The sequence below is a fragment of the Pygocentrus nattereri genome, chromosome 6 (genome assembly GCF_015220715.1).
Source record: "Pygocentrus nattereri isolate fPygNat1 chromosome 6, fPygNat1.pri, whole genome shotgun sequence".
Classification (NCBI taxonomy): Eukaryota; Metazoa; Chordata; class Actinopteri; order Characiformes; family Serrasalmidae; genus Pygocentrus; species Pygocentrus nattereri.
The window spans coordinates 36,279,867-36,301,504 of record NC_051216.1 but is presented as its reverse complement, the minus strand read 5'-3'; the positions used below and the strand labels follow the sequence as shown (position 1 = coordinate 36,301,504).

At 41.2% G+C, this 21,638-nt stretch overlaps 1 protein-coding gene across 3 annotated transcripts in view; it reads left to right on the top strand.

Moving 5' to 3' along the window:
- The window catches only part of sytl5 (synaptotagmin-like 5), a 48,645-nt gene that overhangs the window by 14,185 nt on the left and 12,822 nt on the right, over positions 1–21,638 (top strand). Inside the window, exons 3-11 of one of the 3 annotated variants that reach the window (XM_017706602.2) lie at positions 4,873–5,082; positions 5,564–5,679; positions 5,871–5,988; positions 7,265–7,361; positions 9,348–9,477; positions 16,912–17,012; positions 17,228–17,305; positions 19,491–19,556; positions 21,449–21,627. In XM_017706602.2, coding sequence (XP_017562091.1) covers positions 4,873–5,082; positions 5,564–5,679; positions 5,871–5,988; positions 7,265–7,361; positions 9,348–9,477; positions 16,912–17,012; positions 17,228–17,305; positions 19,491–19,556; positions 21,449–21,627 — 1,095 coding nt within the window. The remainder of the gene's footprint in view (positions 1–4,872; positions 5,083–5,563; positions 5,680–5,870; positions 5,989–7,264; positions 7,362–9,347; positions 9,478–16,911; positions 17,013–17,227; positions 17,306–19,490; positions 19,557–21,448; positions 21,628–21,638) is intronic. The other 2 variants (XM_037539445.1, XM_017706604.2) reach the window with 2 other exon arrangements.

Sequence of the window (21,638 nt, the reverse complement as noted above, 5' to 3'; positions counted from 1 at the left end):
ACTCTAGACCTCAACTTGAGTAAAAGTACAAAAGTATTTGCCTTCAAATGTACTTAAGTATCGAAAGTAAAAGTACTAAAAGATTAATTATGGCTCTGATGTCCTGTTATCATTTTTGTAACAAGACTCGCTTCATGACTCGCTTCACTACTCCAGTGTCTCTCTTGGTAAACCAGTCTTTTAATAGAATGTCATTAATTAGTGATGCTGACGTCTATTAAAATGATCATAAGCACAAAACACTAAAGGTAGAACCGAGTGGCTCTGAAATCACTTTTACAAACAAGCGAAGTTTCAGTTTAAGATTAATTTGTAAATTAGTTACAAATTGAATAAAAACTTGCTTTAAACTCAGGATCACAAATAAGTTTTCCTTTACTATATTGATCTGTAGGTCTCTGTTCATAAACATAAACTAACCAAAACTAATTTACTAATGAAAGTGTTTGTATGAATTCAGAAAAAAAGAAACATGCCAGTCACAACTGCATATGTGTACATATTTCTGTATTGTGATCTATTTACACAAAGTTAGGTTAGTTCCATAGTTTAGGTAGACGTATGTGCTCACAAATTTTTACGCTGCTGCACTGACGTTGAACCGTGTGCTTGCACTGGGTTGGTATGACCAACAGGTAAAAACAAGCTCAGAAAAAAGTGACCTGCTGAACAATGAACAGCTCAGAACAATGTGCCCTGATTATTGTTCTTGCTTTGCACTTTTGTTTTGACATGTTACGTTTTTATACACACAGAAACCAAAAGGAAAGACAGATTTCTCACAATGTAGTGGAGTAAAAAGTGAGATATTTGATTTTGAAATTTTGTGGAGTGAAAGTAAAAAGTCACCCAAAATGGAAATACTTAAATAAAGTACAGATGCATGAAAAAACTACTTAAGTACAGTAACAAATTACATTTACTTAGTTACTGTCCACCAAGGGGGAGAGTGGGACCATTCTACCCACCCAGAGAGAGCAAGGCCAATGAATTGCTGTAGCATTACCAGGGATCGCACTCGTGATCTCCTGATGATAGGGCTTAGACGGTTGTTCCACTCGGGAGACCCCAGGACTTGGTACTTTTAAAGCATCTGCAATAAAATGCGCTGTTAGGGTGACATAGGATCCAATGGCAATACATGTCCACGGAGCACGTTACAGCCACCCTACCCGTTTTATTTAGCGATTTTATAACTTTGGTTTTGGTCTCATTGTAGAGAATGGGGGTCGCTGAGTCAGTAAAATATCTTCAAGAAGCTCTGGTTCTCAATGACTGAGAGCTGGTTTGCAGAATGCAGGTCACATAGCAATGCAGTCTGGTCTAGCTAGTAGCTAACGAAACGGCAAAGAGATTTAAGGAGAACATTCGGAGATGAATGGACTGATTCACATTTATAAGCACAGTTGGTTTGCTGATGCATTAAATCTGCAATGAGAGACTCCAAGAAATGGTGTTGCATTTATATTCAGCACCTCAGTCAGTATGTAAGGTGGAAATGGAAAATTCAAACAAGAACCTGGCAAATTAGAAGCAACGTCAGCTTTGTAAAACAGTCCTACACGAAACTATTCAACTTTTGAGAAAAAGTTTTCTGGCAGAGATTGGAGGAAAGCGACTATAGCTAAAGCTCAAAGCAGAGCAAAGTAAGTCTGTTTTCATTTATACTGTATTTTTAGCTTGTACTAGGGCATTGGCACATACTGAGACATCTTTGACATTAATGTTGTGGCTCTCAAGGTGGTTTGATTTTTGTTGAAAGGAAAAAATGGCTCTTCTTAACATTTGGGTTGCCAGCTCCTGACCTAACCTAGCTTTTAATGCAGAGGGTGCCAGTCAAATTTCTTGCTCATCCATTTGTGTTTTTGTTATGCGCATATCACAGAGTTTCCAGGCGCTGCACTTCCGCAATTCAAAGTTCCGCCTTTTGTGTTCCATCAACATTGCGATTCAGAATCATTCACGTCTGCATCACGATGCATCTAAGAATCGATTCCCCTTCCTCCTAGATAGACTAGAAAACCTTGTAGGAGAAACAAGAATAGCTCTTTCCTGGTTCAAATCTTACCTGACTGATTGCTATCAGTTTGTAAATGTAAATGGTGAATCATCTGTTCTTGCAAAAGTAAAGTATGGTGTTCCACAAGGCTCTGTTGTGGAGAAGGAGGCGTGGCCCCCTCTCTGTGGAGCAGGGGACATGGCCAAGCGTCGAATGCGGGATGGAGAAGCCGGTCTGGCTGAACCAGTGGGCTAAGTAGCTGATGAAGCTCACCTGTGCCTTGTTTCTGCTAGCCTCCTTATAGTCATCTCTTCCTTCAGTAGGCAGCAGAACCATGAGAGAGAAGGAGACCTGTGAAGGCGCGAGAGTAGAGGTTTGCTGGGTGGGGGCTCCTGCCCCCGAATGTCTCCTCAGGTAAGCAGGTGATGAACTGCTCCAGTACCACCAGGTCGAGGACCTCCTCTTAATCGCGCTCTTCTGACAAGAGCCACCTCCTGCAGGAATCTCAGAGTTGTTGCGCCAGCACAAAGTGCCGGTCAAACTCGCGGAGTGTCAGCGTGCGTAATCGTTGACGGTGTTGCTCCGGAGATCGACCAACCCTCTGGAGGATGGCCTTTTTCAGCTTGTCATACTCTAGCTGCGATTGGGTTGGGAGCTGTTGGGTGGCCAGCTGGGCTTCCCCCGTGAGCAGGGGCAGCAGTCAGATGGCCAGGTCCTTTTTCGGCCACCCCCAGTCTCCCGCCGCTCTCTCCAAGAGCTTCACAAATGCTTCTGAGTCATCCTGTGGAGTCATCTTCGAGATGGAGATGGTTGCTGGAGCTGGAGTACTGGTGGCTGACAGCAAACTCCGGAAAAGCTTCCTGTCCACCTCCTGGCCCTGAGCCAGGGCCTCGAAGCAGGCCTGGTTTTCTCACTGAACGTCCAGGAGAGCTTGGTCTTGGGTCTGCTGCAGGAGGGAGAGTGCTTTACCCAACTCTCCAAGCGGTGAGGACTCCATGGCGGAGGCCGTCCACTCCGTCCCAGGTTTCGGCACCACTATAATCGATTTTAGCGTTGGGTGGAGAAAAGACACAGGGGCAGGGGGTGAAGGTGAAGAGCTTTCTTTAATTGTCAAACAAACAAACAATCGGCTTTTCAGCCTACAAAATAAGGCACGGCTCGCGGGGGACTTTTCAGTCCTTTTTCTCTTCTACTCAGCTTGGTTCGGTTCTGGTCAGGTCAGGTCGGCTCTACTCTCGTGCCTTCATGGTTCTCCTTCTCTTTTGGGGTTCTGCTGCCTACTGAAGGAAGAGATGACTGTAGGCTGACAGAAACAAGGCACCGATGAGCATCATCAGCTACTTAGCCCGCTGGTTCAGCCAGACCAGCTTCTCCATCCCGCATTCGATGCTCAGCCCCCTTCTCCACAAGGACCTATATTATTCACATTATATGTGCTCTCTAGGACTCGTTAGGATTGTCTCTATAGGATTCAGAAAAGCTAGTTCATGCATTTATTACCTCAAGGCTTGATTACTGCAATGCACTGATGTCTGAATGATCCAACAAAAGCCTTAACAAGCTTCAGTTAATCCAGTACGCTGCAGCCAGTATCCTCACAAGAGCCAGAAAGTTTGACTATATCAGCCAGGTTTTATCAAACTTACATTGGTTGCAAATTAAATTTTGCATGGATCACAAAATTGTTTTACTGACATACAAAGCTCTAAACAGACTCTCCCCTCAGTACCTAAGTGAACTTATCTCTTATTATGAAGCATCACGCCTACTTAGATCACAAGGTGCTGGCTTACTATTAGTACCAAGAATTAATTACATCAGTGGGTAGAGCCTTCTCATACAAAGCCCACCAGCCTTGGAATAATCTTCCTGTGAGTGTTCAGGACTTGGACATAGCCTTATAACTCTTAAAGTCTAGGCTAAAAACAAAATTTGTTTTTTCCTCTTAGATAAAATGTGCAAGTCTGGGGGTTCAGGGACATGGTGTATTATGGTAAACTGGACATGTCAGAGCTGTCGTCCTTCTGCTCTCATGCATTTCCTCAAGTTTGCTAACGGTGGAGATGAGTAGCACTGACATCTCAGGGAGCCCTTGTTTCTCTGTTACCTTTCTGGCTCTCCTTTTCAGTTAGGCTGTAAAATCTAGACGTGCTGGAGTCTCTGCTGTACTCTGTTAACACTGCAAGGTGGGAAAAGTCACTCTTTACAGAATTATCTCTTTGGCCAGTTAAACAACTGCCCACCCTGTGTGGTCTGATGCTGTTGCTTCTTCTGCCTTGATCCCATGCCCACTACTCGCCAATGTTCTGGACCAGTTCAACCATGGAGCTTTTTTGCTGTACAATGCTGTGCAAACCTCACCTGCATGAACTGACCTTTCTGATGATACTGCTGCTGCTGCACTCAAACTATTTAATAATGACATTTGCTTCACCTGTTTTCCCCATCTCTATATCTTAATATTTTATACTAATGTCATTTGCTACTTGGTGTCAACTGGAGGATGGGTTCCCCTTTTGAATCTTGGTCCCTCTCCGTTTTTTTCTTCTTGCTCTTAGGGAGTTTTTCCTTGTCACTGTCGCCATTGGCTTGCTCATGGGTGCTTGGAGCAAGATTTTTCAGTAAAGCTGCTTTATGACAACGCCTGTTGTAAAAAGCGCTATGTAAATAAACTTTGACTTCACTTGACTAGTTACTGTCTTTACTCAGGCCCTGGTTTGTTGGTTTTGTGCTTTTTTGTTATTAAATCTGCTAGATCTGGTGCCTGCTAGTTACTGGTGCTTGCCTCCCTCCAGTGAGATTGGTTATACTAAGTTGGAAAACCATGTGGGGCATTTTCATGAAAATAGTGAGTGGTTTTGCCATCTCCACAGGAAGCTGAAGAATGAACTTCTGGAGCTGAAGCGAGGTGGCCGGCGCAGCAACCCAGAACAGCGTGAGTGTGGTGTGTGTCTGCGTGCTCTTGGCCTCATAGTGCAGAGGGGAAATGTATGTGCTGACTGCCAACGCCGTGTTTGCAGCTTCTGCACAGCTGTGTCCCTGAACAGCAGTCACTTCATGTGCACTGTCTGCGCCAAGACAGCGTGAGTCATCCTGAAATTAGTTCACTCATGACAGTTTTGGTCCAGATTTACTTAAAGCCTGTTAGAGATCACTTTAGATCTGTTATTCTACCAATTACGTTTTTTTTCCCATTCAGCCAATGACCAGTAAGTTTAAAAACTACCTTTTTTTTCTTAATATTTTGCAGTTGGCGTTCATATAGCCTTCATAGTTCAATCATAGTTCATTCATAGTTGGGGGAAAGAGCTAGCTGATAATCTGTTTACTTAAAATATACCCTCAATTGGTAGAAACATTAACAGAGAAAAGCTGTACCATTCTTCCTATCCAGTAAAAATACAGCCAGTAGTACTTTCATGGACTCCTGGGCTCCTAAACCCATAATATGATGAAGATGATCACAATATGATTAACTTATTACCATACTAAAACTCAGATCTGTTTGTTGTGTCATTCAGAAGTTCAACTTTGATCAGTTGATTTTTATTTATTTTTTTTTAGAGAGCTAAAGGTGGTCACAGGAGAGTGGTTTCTAGAGGAACGAGCCAAACGCTTTGAGCGCATGAATGCTTCAAGCAGCGACGTGATAAAACAGTCCATCCTTAACAGTCCACCGGGTGAGTCACAGATGACCCACAAACAATAATGACCACTTTTTGTATTTGTTTTTTTTTTCTTTTAATTTCAGAAAAGCTGCTTTGTTGGCTAAGTTACATTTTATAAATGCCTATTCAATAGTAATATAAATGCAACTAATAAAAAAAATGTTAATTTGACTTTAATCATACTTGCCTGTTTTTGTTTGGAGATGGAAGTTCTGCCCAGAGGAAGTTTTCCCCATCAGGTCTCGATGGGACTGCCATTGAGCGGTCAGCCACACCCCAGTCTGAGAAGAGTATGGGGTGGAGCATAGGCAAGAAGAAAGTGTAAGGTTGATTTGTGCATATGCATAGCCTACATTAATGGGACAGTTGGAGCAGTATGTAAAATGTTAATAAGAAAAAGCAGTGATCAGTGAATTCTGTTATTATTCTGTTATTATTAAGTAGAACACAGCTTAAAAACAATGTTGGATGCTTTGTTGCCGTGTTAAGATAATCATGGACGTCCCTAAATAAGATATTGACTAGAAGACAGAAAAAATGTGGCTCCTTAATGTGTATAATTTTCAGAGTTAATAGTGCCATGGGCAACATGACACCCCTATCATCAGTAATGCACCCCTACTGTAATAGACCCTGGCATTTGAACATTACACACGTTACAGTCTGCATGGTCCTTTTCTTCTTTTGCCCAGAGAACACAGTATTTCTATAAACAATGTAAAATTGTTCCTTTTCAAACCACGCTTCATGTTTCTACTGTGCATTAGTCAATTTCTGATAAGCCCATGCACAGGAAACTTCACAGAGTTTTAGACATTGCTGACATATGGCCTCCGCTGTGCATAATACAACCTTAACTTATTTTGTTTTTCCAGCAACAATCAGTGTTTATTCACAGCGGTTTGTCAAAGTATTCCTAAGCCCATGTTGTTATATGCATCGAGCAGCATGTGGTTTTTCATACTGTGCCATCTGAGGGATTGAAAGTCACTGGCATTCAGTTGTGGCTTGTGGCCTTGCCCTTTATGAACAGAGATTTATCTGTATTTCCTGCATGTTTTATTGTGCATCGTAGAGGGTGAAATATTTAAAATACTAATAAAATGGCAAGCCTCAACCCATCTTTGCTCATAAAAAACTAAGCCTTTCCTAGAAGCTTATTTTATATTAAAACATGATTTGAATCACCTGTTGTAAGGTGCTTTTGAACATTTCACCATATTCCTCGTCTTAAATTGCCTGTGTCCCAGTGTATGTACATTTAAAAAACATTTAAAAAACAACTAAGTTAGTAAGGTGAGTCATCAACTATCTGTATCTCTGTAACTGTATCTGCAGGTCAAATTGAATTTGAAAATCATTGTTTTCTGTTTTTATATGCATGCCACATACTGTCGCAATGTTTTGGAAATGAGGTTTGTAATAATTAAAAAGGGAAAAAGAAGAAGTTGAATTTAAACTCATGAATGAAGTCATACCTGATAAGTATAGTACAAAGAAACACAAACATCAAGACTGGGTAACACAAGTCTACACTACTTGCATGTGTTTAGGTATTACAAAGTGTAGATGATCTTATAATGTCTGTGTGTCTTAGGACAAACGCACTAGCTGTAGAGTCATCAGGGCTACCAACCACACCTAACAACATGCGCTTCCAACCAGGCCGATCACCAACTGAAGGGAGGAAAGGGGTAAGTCTGTGTTACTGCCCACTACACACACACACACACACACACACACACACACACACACATATATATATATATATATATATATATATATATATATATATAGATATGTGTGTGTGTGTGTGTGTGTGAGTATTTGTCCATGTAGAGCCATGAGCACACAAAAAGTCTGATTGACATGATTAAAAGATTCTTTGCATCGCGTAAGGGTTCTTTGGGTTGATGGGAAATATGCAGGAATGTGCTTTAGACAGTTCTTTATAGAACCTTTTTGAAAAAGGATTCTATATTGCACCCAATATGATTTTTCTGTTGTTACAAACTTGACTTTGTAACAATTGATAACCCTTTTGAGTGCGGCATAGAACTATTTTCAAAAAGGTACTATGTAGAACCATCTACAGCACATTGTCAATCAGTCTGAAGAACCCTTTAATGATGCAAAGAACCCTTTAATTATGCAAAGGGTTCCTTGAGTGTTTTTGGTTCCATATAAAACCAAGTTCTTTACAAAAGAAACCTTGAAGCACCATCTTTTGAAAGAGTGTCATATCACTCCCATTTTGATGGAACTGCGCTGGCTGCCTGTATCTTTCAAGAAAGATTTTAAAGTTCTGGTACAAGTTTTTAAGGTTCTAAATGAACTAGTACCCGCTTACATCCCATAACGTCTGTTTATGTTCCAGCACATGATCTTAGATCTGCAGATACTCTCTTTATGCAAAAACCTACTGAACATGGTGTGAAGTATCTTCCAATTATTAGTCTAAATTTTGGCATTTAGGCCCAATGCCATTTCTTATTTTTAACCCTACCTCTTGTTTACGAGTGTAACCGCCCCCCTTGAAACTGAGTTACAAGGGGTAGTGGTTGAAATCTTCCCCTATGAAATCGGACAACCCTTCAAGAACCAGATAAGTCATCAGTTGTTGTCAGCGACTTTTACGTAAACAGATGAGACAAGGTTTTTCCGGCCATTTCCAGCCACCTCCAGCTGTGGTGATCTCACTTGTGTGACACATGACAGGACAGGTGAATCATATTCAAAATAGCCAGGAAAAAATAACCATGACATGTTTTCCTGCTTTGTCTCCATACTATATAATGGTATATCGCAATAATGGTATATCGCACTGACATTTGTCTTTTATCCGAAGGAGACTGAAAAGCACTGGTGCTCACGATTCATTTACAACGTTTTATGCATCAATCAATCAAACGAGTCACCGAATACAAAAGAGCACAAACAAAAAAACTACATTACTTCATTAAGAGCTACTAGTGCTGCTCTGTAGGCGACCCTGTCAGTCTGCAGTGACAGCAGAGGAGGGGAAGGTTCAGCTCCTCTCACTGCTTAAATACATTTAGGGCATCTTATGCCTTCAGAGAGGGGGGCAATTATATATTATCGCCACCAAGAATTCTTCCTTGATATGAAGCTGAACTTAGCTTTTTAATCACCAGCTTCATCATCAAATTCTCCCGTTCCTTAAAACCTCACATACCAGAACATAACTGCTGCACCATTTAAGGTGGACCAGGAAATTTTGCTAGATAGCGACTGAGACATCAGCGTATTACTATTTTTATGCGTGTTATGAATGAAATGACCATAAAACGCTATTAAAATGGTTTTCTTACAATAAAATGGCTTTTTAACTGAGAAAATACTTACATTTATGTGTCTGTTTGGCCTCTTGTGCAGCCATCTTGCCGATGATTTGCATAGCATTCTGGGAATTTTCTCATAAACCTCCATTTGTAGTGTGCCTCTGAAAAATCTCTGTTTGAAGGGCCAAATAGCCCTAACACTTCACCCTACCCCTCCATCTCAACAACAATCGGGACAAGCCTACCACTACACGTGAACACGCAAAATAGAGGGGTAGGGCTAAGTGTTAGGGGCAAGGGGTGAAATGGGATTCGCCTTAATTCCACCGTGTGTGTGTGTGTGTGTGTGTGTGTGTGTGTGTGTTTGTGTGTGAGAAGCCTGATGGGGCTGAAAGTGTCTCCAGTCATTTTAGTAGTGACAGTATTCCAGATATGATCTACGGTGGGCGGAACCAAACAGATTCAGTTACACCCTCAATCGCCGTGTCCAGAGCTTCACTCTCATCAGGTATAGCAACACCATGACTCTCTTGATACTCTCTGTTCTAGTAGAGCTGGTGACCGTGTTCAGTATTACACACACATACCTCATAGTTTTCTTCCACGTTCTGTGTCTGAGGAGAAAGCTTAATCCATTATCCTTTTCTTCATCCTAGGGACTGCTTTTTCAGTACAGACTATTTTACAGGCTGTTTCTCTGTGACAAAGTTCCTCATTAAAGCACATTATGTGGACTTGGCTGTCCCTATTCTTGAACAGTTGACTATAATGTGTAATGTGTAGGTATCCCAATACTTTTGTCCATATAATGTATACAAAGAAAGCCATTGAAAATTTGTATGTAAATAATATTAAATGGCAAAATAAGCATACAAATATGTGTGTCCTTCAGGCTCTTTTTCTCTCTGTTTGAGAAATCAATGGGAGAGTTTATCATTGAGCATTATAGGTATCAGCAATTTCAGTTGTTGCTTTTTAAATCAGGTTTAATGTCAAAATTTTGGCACACATTTGTTAAGATATACAGTATAATCCACAAATATTTGCAGCCCTGGTAAACATGATCAAAACCTGATCCAAGAACATTCCTCCATACAGACACTCTCCAGATCCTTCTGATTCCGAGGTCTACACTTTGGACTTTCCTTGTCAGCTTATTCCACAGCTTTTCAATGGGGTTTAGGTCAGGGGACTGGGGTGGCCATGGCAAAACCTAAATTATGTGGACATGGAACCATTTTTGTCTTGATTTTGAAGATTATTGTCCTGCTGGAAGATGTAAGCTATGGCCCAGTTTAAGCTTCTGCTGGTACTTGATAAAGTCTGTGATACCAAGTATCCTGATAAATTGTCCAGGGCCTTTGGAAGAAAAACAGACCCATAGTATCACCGATCCACCACCATATTTCACACTTGGGATACTTTTCTGCTTGGCTATATTTGTGTCCAAGCCAAACTCACCTCAGACATTTTTGCCAAAAATCTGATGTGACCATAGAACATGGTCCGACTGAATGTTTCAGTAACATTTCTGTAGGAGTTGACTTTGATGGTTCCTGATAGCAGAGGTATTTTGTGGCAACTCCTCCAAACAACTTGTGGTCATATACGTGGTGTTTTATTGTGGTTTGGGAGACAATCTGACCTCAAGACCTAATTAATTTCTGCAATTTCCTGTCTGTGAACCTTTATACATTCTTTGTACACTTTAAACAATCTCACTGTTCATATGGTCAATATAGACATACAGTGGGGCAAAAAAGTATTTAGTCAGCCACTGATTGTGCAAGTTCTCCTACTTAGAAAGATGAGAGAGGTCTGTAATTTTCATCATAGGTACACTTCAACTATGAGAGACAATATGAGAAAAAAAATCCAGGAAATCACATTAGGATTTTTAAAGATTTTATTTGTTAATTATGGTGGAAAATAAGTATTTGGTCAATAACAAAAGTTCAAATCAATACTTTGTAACATAACCTTTGTTGGCAATGACAGAGGTCAAACATTTCCTGCAAATCTTCACGGGTCTGCACGGGTCTGCACACACTGTAGCTCGTATTTTGGCCCATTCCTCCTGCAGATCTCCTCTAGAGCAGTGATGTTTTGGGGCTGTTGCTGGGCAACATGGACTTTCAACTCCCTCCACAAATTTTCTATGGGGTTGAGGTGTGGAGACTGGCTAGGCCACTCCAGGACCTTGAAATGTTTGTTACGGAGCCACTCCTTCGTTGCCCGAGCGGTGTGTTTGGGATCATTGCCATGCTGGAAGACCCAGCCACATTCCATCTTCAATGCTCTCACTGATGGAAGGAGGTTTTGACTTAAAATCTCACAATACATGGCCCCGTTCATTCTTCCTTTAACATGGATCAGTCATCCTGTCCCCTTTGCAGAAAAACAGCTACAAAGCATGATGTTTCCAACCCCATTCTTCACAGTAGGTATGGATGCAACTCTTCCTCCAAACACGAGTTGAGTTTTTTCCAAAAAGTTCTATTTTGATTTCATTTGACCACATGATATTCTCGCAGTCCTCTTCTGGATCATTCATATGCTCTCTGGCAAACTTCAGATGGGCCTGGACATGTACTGTCTTAAGCAGGGGGACACGCCTGGCACTGCAGGATTTGAGTCCCTCTTGGCATAGTGTGTTACTGAGGATAGCCTTTGTTACTTTGGTCCCAGCTCTCTGCAGGTCATTCATCAGGTCCCTCCGTGTTCTGGGATTTTTGTTCACCATTCTCATGATCATTTTGACCCCATGGGATGAGATCTTGTGTGGGGCCCCAGATTGAGGGAGATTATCAATGGTCTTGTATGTCTTCCATTTTCTTACAATTGCTCCCACAGTTGATTTATTCACACCAACCTGCTTGCCTATTGTAGATTCACACTTCCCAGCCTGGTACAGGTCTACAATTTTCTTCCTGGTGTCCTTCGACAGCTCTTTGGTCTTGGCCATGTTTAAGTTTGGAGTCTGACTGCTTGAGGCTTTGGACAGGTGTCTTTTATACAGATAACGAGGTCAAACAGGTGCCATTAATACAGGTAATGAGTGGAGGACAGAAGAGCTTCTTAAAGAAGAAGTTACAGGTCTGTGAGAGCCAGAAATCTTGCTTGTTTGTGGGTGACCAAATAATTATTTTCCACCATAATTTACAAATAACTTCTTAAAAATCCTACAATGTGATTTCCTGGATTTTTTTTCCCCCTTTTTGTCTCTCATAGTTGAAGTGTACCTATGATGAAAATGACAGATTTCTCTCATCTTTCTAAGTAGGAGAACTTGCACAATCAGTAGCTGACTAAATACTTTTTTGCCCCACTGTACATCTTCTTGCCAACAGACTCTTAACAACTTCAGTTGTTTTAAACTTCCTAATTATTGACCTGTTAATGGACATTGGCATTTCAAATTGTTTAATTATTTTTGTAGCTATTCTTGATTTGTGCAGAGGTGTTTTCAATTGTCCATGTGAACTTAAATACATAAAATATGAATGGGAATATACTTCAGTTAGATTTCACTCTTAAGAATTTCTATGGGTGCCAACAGGTGTAGCATGTATAAATTTAAGAAAAATGGTTAACATTATGTCTTAAATAAAGGTAAATGATAGACCACCTTTGAATGAAAGATCAAAGTAAAAGTAATAAAGAACATTTTTTACAGCTCATGATTACCAGGAATGTCAGAATTTGTGGAGGCCACTGTATAATGCTGATTTGTGCCAGTCATTTCATGACCTTGGCAATATCAATAAATAGCAGGGTTTACTGAGGAAATCTTTGTTGTACATAACCTGAGGCACATATTTTATTTTATTTCCATTTGCAGGGAAAAAATATACACACATATATATGTAACATATATGATATTTTAGATATATAATGTTATATATAATATATAACACACATACATCATCATCATTGTTAACCGCTTAATCCAGGTAGGGTCACGGTAGCAGTTGGGAGAGCAGAGAATGCCAGATGACCCCATCCCCCACAACTTCCTCCAGCTCCTTCCCAGGGACCCCATGCTGCTCCCAATGCCAACTTGGAGATGTAATTCCTCCAACGGGTCCTAGGATGACCCCGGGGTCTGATCCCGGTAGGCCGTGCCTGGTACACCCTCACAGGGAGGCGTCCGGGGGCATCCGAATCAGATGCCCGAACCACCTCAGCTGGCTCCTCTCAATGCGGAGGAGTAGCGGCTCTACTCCGAGCTCCTCCTGGATGGCTGAGCTCCTCACCCTATAAGATAAAGTGTAGCCCGCCACCCTGTGAAGAAAGCTCATTTCTGCCGCCTGTATTCACAATCTCATTCTTTCAGTCATTACCCACAGCCCATGACCATAGGTGAGGGTCAGGATGTAGACCGACCGGTAAACAGAGAGCTTTGCCTTATGGCTCAGCTCCCTCTTCACCACTATAGTCTGGTACAGTGACCGCATTACTGCTGCCGCCTGTCCCAGCCTGTGGCCGATCTCACAAACCCTCTTCCCATCACTCATGAACAAGACCCCGAGATACTTAATCTCCTCCACCTGGGGCAAGTCCTTTCCCCTTACTTGGAGTGGGCATGCCATCCTTTTCTGGGCTAAAACCATGGACTCAGATTTGGAGGTGCTGATCTGCATACCAACCGCTTCACAGTCAGCTGCAAACCACTCCAGTGAGCGCTGGAGACATCCATGTGATTCAGCCAAAAGAATAACATCGTCTACAAATAGCAGGTACACCACCTCCGGCCTCCACCCATAATGCCCTCCTGACCTTGGCTACGCCTTGACACCCTGTCCATGAATATCACGAACAGGACTGGAGACAGGGCACAACCCTGCCAGAGCCCAACGCTAACACTGAAAGGGTCCAACTTAATGCTGAGTATATGAGCACAGCTCTCACTCTGGGAGTACAGAGATCGAATGGCCCGGAGTAGTAGCTCTGGTATGCCATACTTCCGGAGGACCTCCCATAAGATATCTCGGGGAACCCGGTCGTAAGCCTACTTCAAATCCACAAAACACATGTAGACTGGGTTGGCAAACTCCCATGCCCCCTCAATAATCCGTGAGAGGGTGAAAAGCTGGTCCATTGTTCCATGGCCGGGATGGAATCCGCGTTGTTCCACCTCAATCTGAGGTTCAGCTATCGGTCGGAGTCTCCTTTCCAGCACCTTGGTATAGACTTTCCCAGGGAGGCTGAGCAGTGTGATACCCCGATAGTTGGCACACACCCTCCGGTCCCCTTTTTTAAAAATGGGGACCACCACCCTGGTCTGCCCATCCAGGGGTACTGTTTCTGAGGTCATGCAATATTGCAGAGGCGCAATATCCTCGAAAATATCCTCATTTCAATTCAGAGTTTCTCCACCCTTGCCGAATACAGCTTGGGCGCAGCCAACCTGACCACTCCTGAGTCACCGGACAGTTGTCCAGAACCTCTTTGAAGCTGACTGAAAGTCTTTTTCCATGGCTTTGCCAAACTCCTCCCATGCCCTGGATTTTGCTTCTGCCACCGTTGCGGCTGCCACCTTTTTTGCCTCTCGGTACCTCTCTGCTGAGTCGAGAGTCCTTTGGGCCATCTGGTCCCTAAAGGCCTCTTTCTTCAGCTTGATGGCCTCCCTCACCACTGGTGTCCACCAAGGTGTTCTTGGGTTACCGCCCCGAAAGGCACCTACAAGCTTTTGGCCACAGCTATGCCTGGCAGCTTCCATAATGGAGGTTTTGAACAGGGTCCATTCAGACTCCATGTCCCCTAACTCCCCATGAGAAAAGCTCTCCCATAGGTGGGAGTTAAAATCATTCCAAACAGGGGCCTCCGACAGTCATTCCCAGCACACCTCAGCACACTTTTCGCTTGGCCCTACAGGGTCTGACCATCAGTTTTCCTTGCCATCTGATCCAACTCACCACCAGATGGTGATGAGTTGACAGCTCAGCACCTCTCTTTACCCGGGTGTCCAGAACATATGGTCCCAAGTCAGATGAAACGACAACAAAGTCGATTATTGACCTCTGACCCAAGGAGCTCTGGTACCATGTACGCTTATGAACATCCTTGTGTTCGACCTTGGTGTTCGTTATGGACAATCCATGCCTGGCACAGAAGTCCAATAACAATCAACCATTTGGGTTTAGATTGGGCAGGCCGTTCTTCCCAATCACGCCTCTCCAGGTCCATTCATTGCCAACATGAGCATTGAAGTCCCCCAGTAAGACTATGGAGTCTGTAGGCATTACCCTTTCCAGAACCCCACCCACTCACTCCAAGAAGGCAGAGTACTCTGACCTGTTGTTTGGTGCATAGGCACACACAACAGTCAGAGTTTTCCTCTCTGCGATTTTAATTCGCATTGAGGAGACCCTCTCGTCCACCAGGACAACAACTGCATGGCCGCCAGCCGGGGACTCGTGAGTATCCCCACTCCCACCCGGCGCCTCTTCCTCTGTGCAACCCCTGAGTAGGAGAGGGACCAACCCCTATCAAGGAGTTTGGTTCCAGAGCCGACACTGTGCCACATGCCAAGAGCCAGTTTCTGCCGCAAGGGCATAGGCCGCCAAGGGCCCCCCTGCAATCTCCCACTGCCTGTGCAGCACTGCACCGCTCCTCCATGCTGGACCTCATGGATGGTGGGCCCATATGGTCCCCCCACGTTGCCTTTTCGGGCTGAGTCCAGCCGGGTTACGTGGGCTGCCCAGCCACCAGGCACTCGCCAGGGGACACTACCCAACATCCATGCTGGAAAATGACTCCCACCCCATGCTTGAGACTCTGGCAGCAGTTCCTTCAGTGACCCCAAGTGTGTGAAGGAGCGCTATCGCAGGTCCTTCCTTCCTGCTGCTGTGAGACTGTTCAACCAGCACTGCTCCCAGTAGACCATACACACACAATATACACACATTCAGAGTGCAAACATTTTTCATTGTGCAATATGTTGATAAGTGCAATACAGATTTTATGCAACTCTTATTTTATTATTATTCTTATTTTGTTGTAAATAGTCTACAGATTTAAATTAAATTTTTATTATTTATAATGTTTATAATGTTTATAATGTTTCTTGTTTCTATTACTGGGTGCCTTACTCCTGTTACTCTGCTGCTGTAATACTGTGAATTTCCCCGCTGTGGGAATAATAAAGGATTATCTTTTCTACCCCCAGGCCTGGCACACCTGCACATTATATATATATAGGCTGTATTTTTAATTAAATTTTTAAAAATGCACAATGTACAGCAAGAATATATTCAGTTATAACAAACTGCGAAAAGTTTCCAAATCCCAAAAACATAAAAAATGAATGTAAACATTTTGCTTAACATCTGTGTAACTACATTATCTACAAAGTGAATTCCAAAAAAATCGTAGGTAAATTGCAAATAAAAACAAAAAGCATGTTGTGTAAATCCATGTAAAAACAGTACAACAATACGATATGCAATGCTTTATTGTTAGAAAAAACTAGATTTTGTTTTGTTTTTGTAAATATACGTTCATTTTGAAATTGATGCTGGCAACAAGTTGCAAAAAAGAGTTGTAAATCTGTGTAAAAACAGTACAACAATACGATATGCAATGCTTTATTGCTAGATAAAACTTGATTTTGTTTTGTTTTTTGTAAATATATGTTCATTCTGAAATTGATACTGGCAAAAAGTTCCAAAAAAGAGTTGGGGATGGGGCAATTTAAGACTAGGAATCTTGTGAAAATACTTCCTAGACAGGTGATGCAATTATACTTGAATATAAAAGGAGCATTCAGGAAAGTATAACATATAGAATGCATTTAAAAACAATGAAGTATTATCTAACAAGAACAAAATAATCAAATATCAAATTGTAATTGTTTGTAATTATGAGAGACTACTATTAAAATTTCTCTCTCTCTCTCTCTCTCTCATTCTCATTCCCTCACACTCTCTCTCGGCTGTAGATCGCAGTCGCTCTGAAGTTGACCTCAGTAATCCAGGGGAGGAGTTTGCAAATGACTCTCTGCATAGTCGCTGTCGCTCGGTTCCAGGTCTCAATGATGCAGTACGTTGTCTTCTTATTGTAGATGTACTTTGGCTACATACATCTATCTGAGGTGACAAAACAGCATTTTTGTCTAACTAGCAGGCCCAGATTTCTTGCAAGTAGTAGGTTGGTGAGGGCTTGCAGACAGTATAATGTAACTGCTTGATAACCAGATTAGCGAGTAATAGCTGATGAGGTCCTTGCTAAATGTAAGGCTGATATTTGTGTTGTAGGACTCAGATGAGGACATTGATGCCTTGCTGTCTGCCCATTACAAAACCAACCGCAGTGTCAGCAGTGCTCAGTCTGTGGTACTACCTCTTACACAAACATAGATACACACATATACACACATACGTCTAACACTATAGGTTTAGCAGTGTTTCTTTGCTATCTGAAAAGCTATGTGTAGACTGTATGTACCATCCCATTTCCAAAAAAGTTGTGACGCTGTGCAGAATGTAAATAAATCAGAGTGCAATAATATGTAAATCATGTAAACCATATTTTAAAGGAAAATACTATAAAGACAAGATATCAAATGTTGTAAACTGAGAAATTGTATTGTTATTTAAAAAATATATCCCCATTTAGGTTTGAATGCCAACAACACATTTCAAAAAAGTTGGGATAGGGGACATGTTTACCACCGTTTTTCATCACCTCTTCTTTTAATATCACTCTGTAAGGCTATGGGAAGTGAGGAGACCAATTGCTATGATTTTGAAATTGAAATGTTTTACCATTCTTACTTAAGAAAGGATTTTAGCTGCCCAACAGGGGCTCATTTGTCATTTTTTTCATTTCATAACCCTCCAAATGTTATCAGTGGTGTTAGCTCTGGACTGCAGGCAGAACAGTTTAGCGTCCAGACTTTTTTCTGTAATTTTTGTAACTTTTGTAATTCATACAGAATGTGGTTTTACATTTTCTTGCTGAAATAAGCAAAGCCTTTCCTGAAAAAGATGTCATCTGAATGGCAACATATGTTGCCAATGCCTGTATATATCATTCAGCATTAATGGTGCCTTCACAGATGTGCCAGTTATCCATGCCATGTGCACTTCTGCATCCTTTTACTGTCACGGATGCAGGCTTTTGAATTGTGTGCTGATAACAAGCCTGATGGCCTTTAGCCCAGAGGACACAGTGATTTCCAAAGAAAATTTCAAGTTTTGATTCGTTGGACCACAGGACACTTCTCCACTTCACCTCAGTCCATTTTAAATGACCTCTGCCCCAGAGAAGGTAGCAGTGTTTCTGGATCGTGTTTATATATGGTTTCTTCTTTGTGTATTAGAGTTTTAACATGCATTTGTTGATACAGCAAACTGTTTTAACAGACTGTGGTTTTCCAAAGTGTTTCTGTGCCCATGCAGTGATTTCCTCTACAGAATCATGTCTATTTTTAATGCAGTGCTGTCTGAGCATCCAAAGATCACGGCCATTTTTGGCCTCGTCCCTTGTATACAGACATTTCTCTAGATTCTTTGATTTTAATGGTATTATGTACTGTAGATGATGAAAATCAAAAGTTCTTTGCTACTTTACATTGAAAAATTATATTTTTGAATTGTTGTGCTATGTGCCCCTGCAGTATTTCACAGAGTGGTGAACTCCTCCCCATCTTTACTTCTGAGATGCTTTTTATATCCAATCGTGTTACTGACACATTGCCAGTTAACCACTTTTTTTTAGCATTACACAACATTACCAGCCTTTTGTTGCCCCATCCCAAATTTTTTGGAACATGTTGTTGGGATCAAATTCAAAGTGGGCATATATTTTTTTAAAAAACAGTAAAATATCTCAGTTGCAACATTTGACATGTTGTCTTTATATTATTTTCAATAAAATACAGGGTTTAAATAATTTGTGCATCATTGCTTTTTGTTTTTATTTACATTTTGGACAGCGTCCCAACTTTTTTGGAATTGGCATTGTTTTTCTGTATGTATGCTTACACATTATGTAGATGTGTCTGCAACTTTATATATGTTCCATTCTGGCAGATAAACAAATATACAAGCACATTTTTTTAAACAGACATGGACTGACACAGAGACTGAAATACACAGAAAAGCACAGATGAACACTCACATATACACATACACACAAAAAACAGCATAAGAATATAAAGCAAAAAAGAAAGTTAATTTAAAATTAATTTAAAAGAAAAGAAAAAAGCAGAGTTAGGCTTCTTTTAGTGTGCTCACTCCATAAACGCTAAATGATTCATTTTGCTGCTGGGAGCGCACTGTATTGAGTGTTGAAGGCAGGAAATAGACAGGCTGTCTACGCTTACAGAGAAAGCCTACATACACTTACATATAAAGCTAGCTCAGTACCTGCTCATTGGAAAAAAAAGAAAAAATTAAATTTAATATTTTCTGCTGCTGCAGGCTTTTTTGCACTGTTGCTTATTTCTCTACCTTCCTTCACTCTTTCTGTTTTCAACCTGTCACATTTCTTTCACTCTGCTCCTTCCCCTTTCAGTCTTCCACTCCAGGCTCAGTGCGAAAGTGGGGCTACCTTAATGTACCCGACTCAGATGCAGAGACTGTGAGTGCTGTCTCTGTGTGTCTACGTTAGCTTGCTGTGTATTCCTCCCATCTATATCTGTCTATAACACACACACAAACACTATCTATATATTCATTCTAATACACATTCACCAATCAGAATTTTGGAATCACTGTTCAAACGTTTGGAATCATTGGTTTCAATAAGATAAAATCATCTTGTTTTCAGATAGATGTACAAAAGTGTTCTGTTATTGGCAGGTTACAAATGTTAATTAGGAGCTGTAAAAATTGTCCAGAATGAAGGACAGAACTGTTTCTAAAGTGACTAAGAAAGTTGGGTAACAATATACTGTGCATTATTCATGGCTACCTGACATTTTATGACAACTGACATATAGATCCACATAGATATTTATAAACAGTTATTCTAATAGATCTCGTATTTTGAGTCAAGCTTATTTCTAAAGCCTTTTCTGCAATAGACATTGTCACAAAGCAGATTTACAGAAAATCCGGGTCCAAGCCCCGATGAGCAAGCCAAAAGCAACAGTGTCAAAGAAAATCTCCCTAAGAGCAAGTGGAAGAAATCTTGAGAGGAATCAAGACTCAAAAGAACATCCCAAACTCCTCTGGTAGACAAAGAATATCAAAACAATAATAGAAGCAGTATGCATAGAGGTTAGGATTTACTATAAAATAATGAATATAGAGAAAAAAACAGCTAGTTTCTGGACAAAACCATATCGATTAACCAATAATAACCCATGAATACTGTTAGTATCATAGCAACGATGAGAAATAGAGCTATGAAAATCAGTCACTATTACCAGTGAAAACCAGTAGGAGAAACTGGTAGGAGTGTATTATAGTAAAAATGAGAGTTAAATCCATTAACATCAATGACTGCTCTTAGAAGCCTATTATAAAGACTTGTTAGTTTGAATATGAGTAGAGGTCAATGTATTGTTAGGCATGTGAAACAATGTCTGTGATTAAATAGGTTGAGTCTGTGCAGGTGCCAGTATCATCAGGAGGTTGAGTGGCACACAGGTAAGGCTTCTTGAAACAGCATTGAACAGCAGGAAGGTCCATGGTGGTCAAACTAGTCCAGAAGGCAGGAAGAGCAGTGGCACCAGATCAACAAAGGTGAAGCAACAGCATTAGACCAGTAGGCAGTTGTTCAGCTCACAGACAGTTAGTTCTGTTTGGGGTGACTCAGAACAATATATAGTGTTAACAGAGAGCTTATATATATATATAAAAGGCTGAAGGTAGGATACACCATGGATAGGTTGGCAGTCCATTGCAGGGGGCCTAGCTAATACGGAGAAGCAAAGACATGAGGGCTTCGTGAAATGTTCGTGCTCTGTCAACAAACTTGAACTTTAAAAAAATTGACATAGATGTTGAATTTACTTCAAGGTTAAGTTGACACAACATCTGTCATGTAACATGGATTTTTTTCTGAAATTAGTTTGTCTTTTCACCTGGTGACAAAATGACATGGCTTGCCAACTCAAAAAATTTTTACCATTTAAAAGTTTTAAAATTAAAACTAATTTTTAACTTCCTGATGTGTTCCTTAAGTGTTCATAATGCTACCTGACACCTACATACACACAACATTATTGACATAAACTTACAGCTGTAGGTTGTACAGATAATTTACTAAGCTGTTGTTCCCAAAATTCCAGTTGTAAAAATACTGTATAGAGTGTATTTATTTATGTATGTGTTTTGTAAGTTATTATTGTATATAAATTAATGTGATTCCATGCTTTTAAACAGTTATTTATTCCTAGGCTGCTCTCACATCCAAAATATTACATAGACATTAACACAAATCTACGCACAAGCTACACACATTCAGGTTGTACACACACACACATTCTCACTCACTGTTAAAGATGTTGTGTCCCCACTCTGCAGAGCAGTCTGAACAGTATGATGAGTGTGTACAGCGAGACAGGTGACTATGGCAATGCACACGTTTCTGGAGAGATCCTGCTCAACATCTCCTACAGCTACAAAACAGGAGCACTCAATGTTCTAGTGCGTGAGTGCCGCTGCCTAGCAACCGGAGATGAGAAGAGGCAGCGCACTGACCCGTAAGGGCCTC